We start from the raw sequence: 13,834 nt of genomic DNA, 5'->3' as shown, positions 1-13,834 counted from the left end.
GGTGGTGATTCTGAATATTTATTTCTAATTATATATATATATATATATATAATAATTCTAATATGTTTGCAGTGCATTTTTGTTTCTAAAACACTGCCGACATGTACCTACACAGTTTTTTATCTGAAATACTTATGGGTTATATATAACATAGGTTATTTAGTAACAGCTCTTTTATTCTACATAAGAAAACTCTAAACTGAGAGCAACGGACGGTCTTATCCCTTGTAAGCGATCTCTTCCTACGAAAAAAAGAAAAGCAAAGCTAAGCGTAACCCAGGCTATAACTAACCACCTGGGCACACGTTAAACGATGTATTATGATACTTAATGAACTTCATAGTTTAACAGGCTTTTTTATTGCCCGTTGACTGAAATTACAAAAGGCTTTATGTGCCTATATTTCTATAAATAGTTAATAACTCAGGTTATTAAGCTTTGTTTGATTATTGTTTTGAATGTTTTTTTTTTGTCGCATCTGTGTTTTAATGATTAGGGTGCTTAACTGTAACTTCAGAAATTAAATTATATAGATAATAAATTACTGCATAGACTACTAATAGACTTTTATAAGGATTCGTATCAGTATATAGGTAGAGTTCCGGCTTTTCAACCGTATATTTTTTTTAAATTGGTTCTGCCCAAGACAACATTTCGTTAGGATTACGATCTAGCCTAACTAAAGACTTATTGGTAATTTAAACTAAGGTTAGTTTATTTATATTTACTGATTAACATAAGAAAGTGTCGAATAACAATACTTACAGTTTCTATTAAGGGGAAGACATTATTGTGTAAAAACCGTAGATTAAATGATATTTCGTTATACGATCCGCGAACAACGGCCTAAGTGGTCCACGAATGACATCGATTTCACAATACAATTGACATAATCCCCTTTACGGCCTATTGCCATATCAACACGTTAAGAATGCTTCAATTGTTATCTTACGTGTTCGCTAGCACGATTTCTAACTCATATTATGACATTATTACATATCATTAAATTGGGTGATAATTTGCAACATGATGCACTTATTTTCATCAAATTTCTGTTTTTTTTTAAGATCAGGACGGAAGGAGGCTCACCTGATGTTGAGTGCCCAAATAGTCTCAAACTCAAGGAAGAGTCAAAGTTTACTGCCAGTTCTCAAAGGACCATAAATCGAATTGATTCGGAAATACTTTAGTGGGCAGTACCGCATAGCGGTGGTGCGCGGCAAAAACTGCCTTAAAAAACGCTCAGTTTAAGTATTCTGCCACGACGTCCGATGATTTTGGATATAATCAGAGAGATGACACCATTTTGCCCTGAATTGCGCTGAGATTCAGCTACTGGGGTCTTCTTCGCCCAGTCAGTGTTTTCACAGCATCCTCCTTTTAGGTTATAGGAAGTCACTCATATTTAAATGCATGCAATATAAGGCTTAAATATAAGTCTTTCGTCCAACTTTGATTTTGTTTCCTTTAGATTGTTTGCGCCTGGTAGATTGTATCAGTGGCCCCAGAGATGGCGCTTTCCTCGCTCAACGAGTAAGTATCGCAATACAGGGGGTAAATGTTGCCAGCATTAAAGGTACACTGCTACAGGGACCGAACTTTTAAATTTGTTTCGATTTTCTATTTATTATTTTTTTACTATGTAAAAGTAAGAACAACTTGACCGATATGTGAAATCTGTATACTATTTGAAATAAATTAATGTTTCTAAACTTCTTCTAAAGCTCAGTTGAAAACGCACTTTAAGTTTCGATGCAACTTTGAATTCCACTTCCGGTTCAACAACCATTTGTTTCTGCGAAATATAGGGGACTTTAACCCTAAATTTTATACTGAAACTTGGTAATAAGGCTATTATTAACTACGCATTGTTATAGATATGTATCTGCTAAACGCAAAAGGCGTGACAGTTCACATAGTATTGTTTTACGTTAATATGCAAGCGTCCCTTCGTAATAAGAATTAAGACATTTTGTACAGACAGCATGACATATATATTACACACTTCTCACTAGTTAGGAAATGGAAAATGAATTTGACAAAAAATTATAATTGCAAATGTCGGGCAGTAAGCGACGAACATAACTATAAATATAATATAACATACTTTAATCTAAATGTGTATATGGTGTTAACGATTTAAAAAGAATGTTCTGCTTTTTTCCATACTAAGTAAAATTATATTTTACTTAGTATGGAAAATAAAATAAATGTTAGAATATTAAATTATATTTTCATTCATATAGCTTCATTAATTTACTTTAAGCTTTACAAAGACGTAGCTGAAGTTCATCATACAAGTAAAATCTGACTGTTTTAAATATAATTTTACTTAGTATGGAAAATAAAATAAATGTTAGAATATTAAATTATATTTTCATTCATATAGCTTCATTAATTTACTTTAAGCTTTACAAAGACGTAGCTGAAGTTCATCATACAAGTAAAATCTGACTGTTTTTAAAGAACTTAGAGTTGTACCTGTTCTTAGATATCTAAACCGATGTTCTTTAGAGGATCTTTCGAGATCGGCAACTTACTGGCAAGCCTGTGGTGGTTTGTTTCAGGACAAAGTGACGATTGCTTTGCGATTCAATAGCCTGCAAGAGATATAAACTTTCTACATTGGACATTGATGAGTTAAAATGTACTAGAATTTACAGCAAAGTGATGAAAAAGATATACAACTTCCGTTCGTGCTAATTCCAAGCTTTTCTAAATGTTAATAATTTTTATTGAATTTGTTTTTCTGACCGTAGAAGCGTCTTCCGGTACGTTGCACAATTCACCGCAAACGCTCCGTTTTCTCTAGAAAGCTGGATTCGATATGTGTAACATTAGAAATATATTTTTTATTAATAATTCAGCTTTTGGAGGTTACCTACCGATTCGCCTAGTTGCATATAATAACCTGAGCTCCTCTTGCCAAATTCACAGCTTGAATCCTTCAGCACAACCCGCATTCACTGCTTTTTTTAATGCTGTCGGCAAGATAATGGCCTTACAGCTCAGCTTGGGCTGTTTTGGCAAGCATAGCTCGGCCTGAATGGGCGTGTTTCCCGCGACTAGCGCAAGGACGTCTCCTGCGAGACTCGAAACTCAGCTTGGGCCGTCGCGGGGTGGTCAATCGCCTGAAGGGCAGGACGGAAGCTCACTGGAGTGATCGAAGTGCGAAATAATTTAAAAAAATCGCTAGAATTCACTTCACACGTATTATTTTCACAATCCTAAGTAAAGAGACTAAATCACACAATTTAATTTCAAACTTTTTGAACTACCTACAATCTTCATTTACGAAGACGCGCTCCTGAGGCGTGAGCCACTCATTACGCATGAGCTATATACAGTTAGCGTACGGAATCTAGTTATATGAATAATATTTGTGTACCAACCACAAAAACACTCAATATGCAGCAAACATATATGTTTATGTATTATTTTTAGAAACAAATACCGAATAAACTAAGATCGATACTCGCAACAATCTAACATGTATAATATCATCATTATATGAACTAGAACTGTTTATAAATGTTATTCTAGTTCTCACTGAACAATGAGCAAATAAAAATTATTCTAGACATAAATAATGACTTTCTTGACTTGTTTTTCTCAGACCAGACCCTGTTTTATTAACATGACTTTAAATTAAGTTTAAAAAGTATTTAATGACTATGTAAACTTACTTCTACAAATTTTAAATAATGGACGCTTATTAGAATCCCTTTCAAAAGCATACGCGGCCTAAGTGAATGAAAGAATTCCGTTATGCAAGGTTGTAATGTTAGGATGCAATGTTTTTCCATTTAACTAAAACAAAAAAACAATGTTATCGATATTCACACGTGATGTTCGATAGATATTATCCAAAACATTCTGATTGACGTGTTACACCGCTGTGTAGTGGTTTACACAATTGTTCGCAGATGTTTAGTAACTTTACAAAACTCTTATATCGGGTTATTCATTGTCGAAGCTTGTATTAGATAACTTCCGCCTTTCCTGAGTATGGTTTAATATGGCCTTATCATATCATCCATATATCAATCAGTAATATAATACACATTTGCCATGAACGCAGTGTATTAGTAGAAGATTGAGATCACCGAAACAAGTGTGCAGGTAGGAAGGTGTACTGTTCCTCCAATCTACAGAGAGGATTCTGGACCAGTCTGTTCACTGATTGGCCCTCCCCAGTGTCGCTATTGGCGTGAGGCCTTAACTGCTCAGCTCGGGCTGTTTTGGCGAGCATAGCTCGGCCGGAATGGACTTTTTCCCGCAACTCTAGTCATTTGGAAGCACAGATTATAGATGTCCCTACACAAGTCAGATCATAAGACTATTATATATTAGTTAATTAAAACTAAACAATAAACTATGTCCAGTCACAAACGCATATTGGATGAAATATCTCTTTCTATAAACACCCCTTTGAAACCGTTATTAGACTGTGATCAGAAACTTTTGGGATTTTTGTAAAATAAGCATTAAAAGACCGTATTTATTGCGAAGAGTTATCATGTCCTTATAGTCTGCTAAAAGATGCGTCTTCATCAGGCTACCATGAGTGTTGTTTGTGGTTTGCAAGGCGGTACCATCCACTACTAGAAAAAAAATATAGGAAGAAATGAATTATATTAAAGTACTTTATGTTATAAACACTGTAGGTTTTTTAAAGCCTTGTTAATAATACAAGCAGATCCTTGTGTGACCGCATGTGCGTGAAAATACCACACGAGTGTTTTAAGATACATTTTCTAGTCTATTAGATGTTAAATGTAGATGCATCTCCCTGAAAACTCCTTGGGGAGTAAATATAAATACATTTATCAATAAAATACAATTTAAATCGTAATATAATTTTAAACAACAATCGATTAAGAATGTCGTGACAGAAATTCATAAGAGGTCAAGCAAAGTTGATTCGCAAATGTTTTGCTAGAATATAAAGTAAGGCGTTTAATTTTAAATTGCCACTAATTTTCACATTATAGTCTAACAGCACCAGTAAGAACAACTGGACTGGAAAATAAATAAAATAAAGTAGAAAATAAATATATTGCTTCACAGTTGCGGTTATAACGACACGATAAGAATTGCACACTTAGCCTAAATTGAACAATAATTCTTACCTAATCTTCAACAAAACTTATAAGAACGCTTACCAAATCTACCCGATCTTTTCCTTTTGTAGTTCAAAAGGAAAAGATCGGGTACCAGGCGCGTATGGCAATAACATAGACTTCCTTTTTTGGAAAATAATAGGTACATTTATTAAATTTAGCTTATATACGTTACTCTTTTCTCTGGGAAATAAGTCGTTAATAATTATGTTGAATAAAAACAAAATTTACTACCATTATTAATAATTTCATTATTAATCTTAAAGTACCTGTGGTACGTCGCTAAAATATTCATAACGAGCGAATTCACAGATAAATACTAAATAAAACACAAATTAATTATTCTTTAGACAATTAATCAAGGAAAAGCTTTTAATTCTCTGTAGCCACTCAGTTCTTATCGCAAGGTCTGATAATATAAATTGAATTAATGCTTGATAAATTGAAACACAGAAAAATCTTCATATTTTTATTGGAATTAAAACGCTACGTTGTTTTTTTACTCGACTTTAATAACGTGTGTGATATAACATTTGTAACAAGGAAAAATCTACGATATTACAAAAATTATTCCAATTACAAAATGACTCACATTACAATTACAAATCAAGGCATCATATATGAGAAAAATGTTTTATTCTTATTTCGAGGAACACATTCAAATAAGTTACTAGAATATGATGGATTATTTTAATTAATATATTCTTGTAGTCACATATATGTAAATCGAAACGTTCTTTGCCGCGAAATAAGATAAAAATGACACCAAAATAATATAAATTTAACTATATAATATTACTTAGAATGGCATCGTGAAGTTTGACGCTAGTGCTTGATCTACTCTATACCCGAAGTCTGGATGAATGCTTTCAAATAAAGCAATTGCTCGTTTTTGCAGAAACCTTGCAGCTGACACTAAACTGGAGCGAATATTTTCAATCAACCTATTTCTCTCTTCATCCGACATTCCATATAAATAGAAATCTCTTATTTGTTCTGTATTATTTGGTTCTCTTTCGATAATTTGTAATACTTCGAAATAATTAAAGTCCACATATGAAACTGCACCATTAAACGAGTTTGGGTGGTAATTTGGGTTTGATTTTTGATTATCTTTAACTGGCGGTCGACCGTCGCGATTATACGTTAGGGGTTTAGTATTAAATGGACAATTAACACGAATGTTATTGAAGTTTGCACCTAAACGATAATAAAGTGCATCTCTGTATGACAAACGTCGCGCTTCAAAAAGTTTGTCGACACCACCTTGTATGCCAGGAACTAAATTAGCTGGATTGTATGCTAGCTGTTCGACCTCAGCGAAAAAGTTTTCTGGAGTTCTGTCTAGAACTAACTGCCCAACGTGGTGTAATGGATACTTATCTACCGGTAGAATTTTTGTTATATCAAAAACATCAATGTCCGCATTTTTAACATCATCCAGAGATAATATTTGCAGGGCGAGCAACCAAGATGGGTAATTACCAGCTGCAATTGCTCTATACAGATCTCGTTTCTCATAATCTGGATCTGTTGATTGTATTTTTGCAGCGTCTTCTGATGTTAATGTCTTCTCACCCGCATTTGGAATGAAATGGAATCGGACGAAATAGGGAGTGCCCGCTTCATTCGTTACTTGGTAGGTATGAATACTAAATCCAGGCATATAACGATAGCCATCAAATATACCCCTATCTCCGAAGACTCTGATAAAAGTATTCCAAGATTCTGGACGCAGTGTTAAAAAGTCCCATTTCGCGTTCGCGTCTGGTAGGTCAGTTGCAGGGTTCCGTTTCATTGTATGCGCAAAGGTAGTGAAAAAGAGTGGATCCTTAAGGACGAATGTAGGCTGGTTAAGACCGACGATATCCAAGTTTCCATCTTCAGTGTAGAACTTCACTGCAAAGCCTCTTGCGTCCCTTACCGTGTTACTTGCACCTCTTTCATTGGCAATTGTCGAAAATCTTATTGCAATAGGCGTTTTCTTTCCAACTGATGAGAATAATCGTGCTTTGCAAATGTGGCTGATGTCATGGGTTACCTCGAAAAAGCCGAAGGCACCAGCACCGTTTGCATGTACTACACGCTCTGGTATCCGCTCACGAGAAAAATGTGTTAGGGAATCCATGAAGTATTCATTGTATATTAGTCTTGTGTTCAATGTACTTGATCCATGTTTTGTTTCAACCATAGCGCCATTGCTTGTTGTCATAAAGCCTATAGGTATCTGAAAACCGGAAATTAAAGTGATAATTTATTTAAAATGTACCAGAGTAATTTAAATTACTTCAAGTATCTTAAGATTATCGAGTATCCAATTGAGTAAAACTTCTCTAACAACAATTGCGAATTACTCTCAACTTTCTCTTCGTATCTTTTGCTTTTTGCTTTTTTATTTTTTTTTAAATCGTGTATTCCTTGAAGACGTTCACTTCTAATAAAACAAAACTATTGTAACCATATAATTCTTCATAACAGTGGACCCACTTTTAATCAAACTACAAGTATTACGTCAAATTAAAACAAATGCGCGGCTTTGAATATAAATACATATTAAAATACACCTTAATAAAAAAGTTACAATTTTCGAGAATATTAAATAAAACACATTGATACTATATCAATATAAAAAAATGATAAAATGATGACTCTAACTCAAAACGACTAATAATTTTATTTTTAAGAGAATTAGGGTTCAAAAGCAGCTCAAAGCAGCGCAAAAATAAATTATATATCCTTCAATTATATATATATATATATATAAAATAATTTGCTTACAACAAGGCCGAGGTATACAGTAATAAATTCAAATTAAATTCACTAACAAAGATCAGATAAATATGACTTTTAACTAAGATATAAAACAATTTTGTGTAAATCCATAAAATTGCTAATTATGCATGACTTGGGCATTCAGATACACTTTTCCACCATGTTAGAATTGTTGTATTTTGACAAACTATTTGAGAATATAATAACGAATAAAAAAGGTAGTTTAATCATGATCAATAATCAATGTTAACTGTAAACTCACAATGAAAATTTCAATTAAAATATAATAAGGTTGTTAATTGATAAACCTTACCTTAGTTATATCTTTGAACTCTTCTAACTGTTTCGATGAATCACTTTGATAAGCTAACACTAAGGGAATAAGTAAAATGAAACGATGCATATTCAATCTTTGAATTCCATACGAGGGTCTGCTCACATCCACCTTGCTTTTACAACTAGTTCTTGGCGGATTAACAAAGTAAGGGAGTACAGTTATGTATATATAGTTACTGAACAGGTCGATTCTGTACGTAATATTTTATACAATTTAATCATAGCTGTCTGATGATTTTAAGAACATTGTTACGTACACATAAATTTACATACAAAGCCATTTATTTATTTAATTTTTATTTATTAACACTTTGATGCATTATTATTTTGTATATACACATTCAGGTAGCATTAGTTATTGAGGAAACCTTATCAGCAGGCCTTATCGCTAACAAGCGATCTCTCAAGCAATCGTAGTAAGGAAAAATAAATACTAAGAGTGACGTGCAAATACTGTATAACTAAATTTAAAAAATAAAATTTTGAACTTATACAATTACAAATCAAAATAAAAAAGTTTATATTCTACATAGTATTGTTTATAAAAGTGTTAAAAAACAGGTATACAGAAATTGTTTGAGGATAAAAACCTCCTACAAGTTTATGTATATGTATTTCTTACTACGTACTGCTACTTGAGCTTTAAGATCTATCTTAACAATAGAATGCTCTGGGTTTTCTACAGCTTTTAGGACAGTGTTTAAATCTAAAAAAAGCTTTTTAGTTAGATAAATTTCAGATAGCTATTGGTGTAAAAACATATTTTATTTTAATTATTTGTAAATTATTTGTTATTTAAAGTATCGGTACTGAATACTTGCTTTGCAAAACCGGACCTACTACATTAGTCTCACAAAAGGCGACGATATACCGGGAACATTCTTATTTTCATAAACAACCAATGACGCTTTCCTTGTAAATTTACTTAATTTGCCTTAGCTACTTTTTAAAAAGATACATACAATCAGATAAAAATATTAGTATAAGAATGTGCAAATATATTATAAACCTTTTAAAAATATTAATAGATTTTTTTTCACAATATGTGATTCACTAGAGACGTACATTTTCTTCTTAATAATACATTGAGATTAAGACACTTTCAACGCCGAAGTCGATTTTCGGCTGAACGCCATAGTTTTTTCGTATACCGTAAAGGAGGGAGATATCTTAGATGTCTTAGCATCATATATCCGGTATTGAAAGCTTCAAAAGAATCACCGGATTGAAGAAAAAAACATTTTGATATCAGGTTGAGTCATGAGTGACGAGTGTTGTTTAATGAAACAATGATGACGTGCTACAGACAAGAAACTGTAGTGCAACATAATTATTAGTTAAGTACACAAGTTTATTGTAAGTTGTCGCCGTTGACAAGACTTCAGAACTCGTAAAGTTCAATATTTTTATTGTTTATTCTTGGATCAAAAGATGCTCCTAATGAAACACCAGCTTTAACATAACGACTTATAATATAATATTGTGAAATATTATGTTTGTTAAAGAGAGAAAAAATATAGTACAATGACCTCCGATTCTAAGTACGGGAAATTAAGACTTTATTTCATTTTATTGTATTAACGTATGTAAGTGATTGATATGTTGTTTTATTATTTATATACCTGTATATTTAATTAAAATACCAATGTGTACAAGAACTTAATAACGTTTATATAGAGTTTGAACACTGTGCAATTCTTAAGATATATAACTGTTCTATTAGACATGTATAAATTAGTTTTTAGTCCAATCACAGTTACGGCACTGACGTCTATCCAAAAGGAGATTTCACAGTTAAGTATCAGTACATTGATTTTAATGAATTGAATTTAATTAAACACTTTGATTTTAATGTACGAGCTAGGACATTTAAAACATAATATCATGTCATGGTCATGAATTTTAGTTAGGTACATTAGGTAAAAAACAAAAGAGATAATTGCTGAACAAAAATAATATATTTTTAGACAAAATGTTTTGAAATGAAATTTTATGCTACAATATATTATTGAAGTTCCATTATATTAAATATTCTGAAGTAACTAACGTTATGGTAACTACTGTAACAATTTTACAATGTATCTCATGTTTCAGAATTTCATTAAATAAATAAATTATAATATTTTCTCACTATTTACAATAATCTTTTTTAATAATCATCCCAAAAGTGTTTTGTACTATTAACTAGTAACCCTTGCTCTATTTTACTGCCAAGGTCTGGGTGAATTATGTAAAATATCTTGACAGCTCTCTCCTGCAGGAATTTCGCGGCCGGCGCCAATCTATACAATACATTTTCGACTAAACGTCTCCTTTCTTCTGTGGTCATTTCATTAGTATACAATTCTCTAGCTTGGTCGAAATTGTTAGGATCTTCCTCGAAAATATGTAACAACTCAACTCTTTTGTGGTCCTTGTATGGAACGGGACCATTGAATGAATTCGGATAATAGTTTGGTATATCTTGTCCGTTATCTTTTAATGGAGGTCTTCCATCTCTGTTATACTCAAAAACTTTAGACTGTATCGGACAATTAACGGGAATTTTATTAAAATTGGCACCCAAACGATAGTGCTGAGCTTCTCTGTACGCCAAACGACGACCTTCAAACAGTTTATCAGGGCCACCAAGAATACCTGGTACTAGATTTCCTGGACTAAATGCTAACTGTTCTATTTCAGCGAAATAGTTTACGGCATTCTTGTTTAGAACCATTTTACCCACAGGTGTCAAGGGATATTCATCTAAAGGCAGCACTTTTGTAACGTCAAATACATCTATTCTAGCATTTTTCACATCTTCTAGACTCAGTATCTGTAAACTAACCGTCCAACTGGGGAAGTCACCATTTGCAATTGATCGGTATAGTAATCTAGTATTATAGTCAGCATCTTCGGCACTTATTTTCTTTGCCTCTTCGGAACGCAAATTCTTAATGCCAGCGTCAGGTATGAAGTGAAATCTTACGAAATATTTTGTACCATGTTCATTTACTACTTCGAATGTATGTATACCGAACCCAGGCATATGATGATAGCCATCAGGAATGCCACGGTCTCCAAAAACCAAAAGAAACATATGGAATGTCTCCGGTTGAAGAGTGAGGAAATCCCAAAAAGAGTTCGCATCAAATAAGTTAGTTGCTGGATTTTTCTTTAATGAATGCACGAAAGTAGGGAAGATGACAGGGTCTTTATAAAGGAACATTGGGGTGTTGAAACCTACAATATCGAAGTTTCCTTCTTCTGTATAAAATTTGACTGCAAAGCCGCGAGCGTCTCTTGATGTGTCGCTTCCACCTCGTTCTACAACTACTGGAGAAAACCTAGCGGCTACAGGCGTCTTCTTTCCCACCTTACTGAATAATTTTGCTTTGCAGATATGCGTGATGTCGTGCGTTACTTCGAAGTAACCAAATGCTCCACCAGCCACCGCGTGTACAACTCTCTCCGGTATACGTTCTCGGACCGTATGCGTTACAGACTCCATAAAAAACTCATTAAATATTAATCGTGAATTTAGTGTGTTTGTGTCTTTGTGCTCTATAGGTCCTCCAGCGCTGGTTGTCATAATACCAATCGGACCCTGAGAAATAAATTTATAATATAAGAAATACAACAATTTACAAAAAAATTACGTCATCAATCCACAACAATTCTTATAAGACATAATATAAATACAACCATACTGTGTATTTTTTGTTGTTATAGAAACAGCATTTAGGCCACCCGTAAATATAACGAATAAAATAACTCTGTTCCTAAAATAAAATAAAAATTACACTGGCACATTACAAGAAAAATCGACTTATTTTTTAGATCACTTCAAGAGAATACGTGTTCCTTATTCATTATACATACGCAAGAAATAACGTCTTCAAAAACAGCATACATTTAATTTCAAAACAAGAAAACGTACCGTGGTCCTTTCCTTAAACATTATAAGTCGGTTCGCTGCTGGATCCTTAACTGCACCGACAACCGCCAAAACCACTAAAAACCTATACATCTTTACCAATTACATTTTAAAATATCAGCTCTATTCTACGTCAGTCACTGGTTTTATAGAGACTTTTTGAGACCAACCTTGCTTTTGAACTGACCAACTTACGATAGTGCAATAATTGCAAAATTACCTAAAAATTACTTGAATGTATTGTATTACCACGCAATTGTTAGTAGAAAGTGCGACAAAGACTACGTTTTAGTATTATATCTAGAGTGGTCTATATACTACCACGATTCACTGCGTAGGTACATTGATAATTTAAGTTATTCTGAAAATAATAATAGCCTTTTACATTTAAACACGTTTCTATTTCAACCTTCAATTATGTACCTTATGTGGCCTTTTTTGGTAAAGGCTTTCTCCAAATCCCGGCATTCCTCTCTGCCATGTACCACCTACTGTTGTTGTGTTTCTCTTTTTCCTTCGCATTCTCTTCTTCTTTTGAAAACACTTCAGCTAAAGAGACAGAGAATTCTGAAATCTGTATTCTTACGGTAAAGACATTGTATCGTAAAGTTAACTATCCTAAGTCTTTCCCAACCAATTTATTTTGTTGTTTAGTTTGTACTATCTAGTATAGATGTATTTATATATATAGATAAATGTATTCGTATCAAAGGATTATTTATCGGTGTAGAAAGTTATACAAATTTAGTACATTAAGCTGATTCATTCATGACATTCTTCCTAATAAATAAATAAATGATATTGAAAAATCGGACGTAGCGATTACACAAATAAATAATGCCTAGTTCACATTATTCCAGTAGCATTCCAGTCCAGCATTCTAGTCTAGCGCTGGAATGCTACTGTAATAATGAGAACCTGCACTGGAATGTACCATTCCAGTGACCAATCCAGTCCAGTTGACTGGAATGACGGTCTATTTTTCATTCCAGCTAACCCAATCCAGCGCCACTGGAATAGTGTGAACGGCCAATCCAGTGCTTGAATACACGTTTAACAGTGAACACACATTGTTGTTATTTTATGGAATTTTATAGGTAACTCCGAACAATGAAGTTAACTGAAAACCAAACTCTTCCATTTGTTTCTTTGTACAGAGAACATGTGTGTTTGTGGGATATAACTTCGGAATTTTATAAACACAAAGGCATGCGCCAATCCGCCCTGCACAAAATTTGTGATGTGTTTGTGAATTTGTTGTGCAAATAGAAGGTTTTACAGTAGAGGATGAAAAAAATCAAATCAAAATCTGTATTCCAAGGGATCTTCTGATTTTAGCTGTTGCAAAAGCATTGCTGAGCCGCATTTTTCATTTCCTTCGCTAATCCAATTTCTCACCCAAATCCGGTTTTTTCTTTTTAGTTCTTCTTCCACTGCATCAACTACTTCTTCTAACAGTAATAATTGAACAGTTCTAAAACAATTTCTAAACTTCTTTCTTGAAAGCATTGTCGCTGTAGTGTTACCGATCTAACAGCTTTTGAATGACTGGAATAATGTGGACGTTCCATTCCAGTCCAGCACTGGACTGGAATGACTCACTGGATTACTGGACTGGAATAATGTGAACCGGGCATAAATGTAAAACAATAGAAGGCGAATTACGTTCCATGGTTATTAGAAAAAT

General features: G+C 33.3%; 2 protein-coding genes across 2 annotated transcripts; both read right to left on the bottom strand.

Annotated features, from left to right (window-relative positions):
* Nucleotides 1-5,799: 5,799 nt before the first annotated feature.
* Nucleotides 5,800-8,446, bottom strand: LOC123714599 (catalase-like). Its single transcript, XM_045668939.1, has 2 exons — nt 8,209-8,446; nt 5,800-7,350 (listed from the first exon to the last, which is right to left on the bottom strand). Exons 1-2 carry the CDS (start codon nt 8,296-8,298, stop codon nt 5,923-5,925), a joined length of 1,518 nt encoding a protein of 505 aa, XP_045524895.1. The 5' UTR covers nt 8,299-8,446; the 3' UTR covers nt 5,800-5,922.
* A 1,934-nt stretch (nt 8,447-10,380) lies between these two features.
* On the bottom strand, nt 10,381-12,704 carry LOC123714438 (catalase-like). Its single transcript, XM_045668678.1, has 3 exons — nt 12,571-12,704; nt 12,151-12,224; nt 10,381-11,817 (listed from the first exon to the last, which is right to left on the bottom strand). Exons 2-3 carry the CDS (start codon nt 12,169-12,171, stop codon nt 10,381-10,383), a joined length of 1,458 nt encoding a protein of 485 aa, XP_045524634.1. The 5' UTR covers nt 12,172-12,224; nt 12,571-12,704.
* Between the last annotated feature and the right edge of the window lie 1,130 nt (nt 12,705-13,834).

Source organism: Pieris brassicae, chromosome 9, assembly GCF_905147105.1.
Source record: "Pieris brassicae chromosome 9, ilPieBrab1.1, whole genome shotgun sequence".
NCBI lineage: Eukaryota > Metazoa > Arthropoda > Insecta > Lepidoptera > Pieridae > Pieris > Pieris brassicae.
Note: the sequence above shows the minus strand (reverse complement) of the source record. Positions and strands in the feature narration are given on the sequence as shown.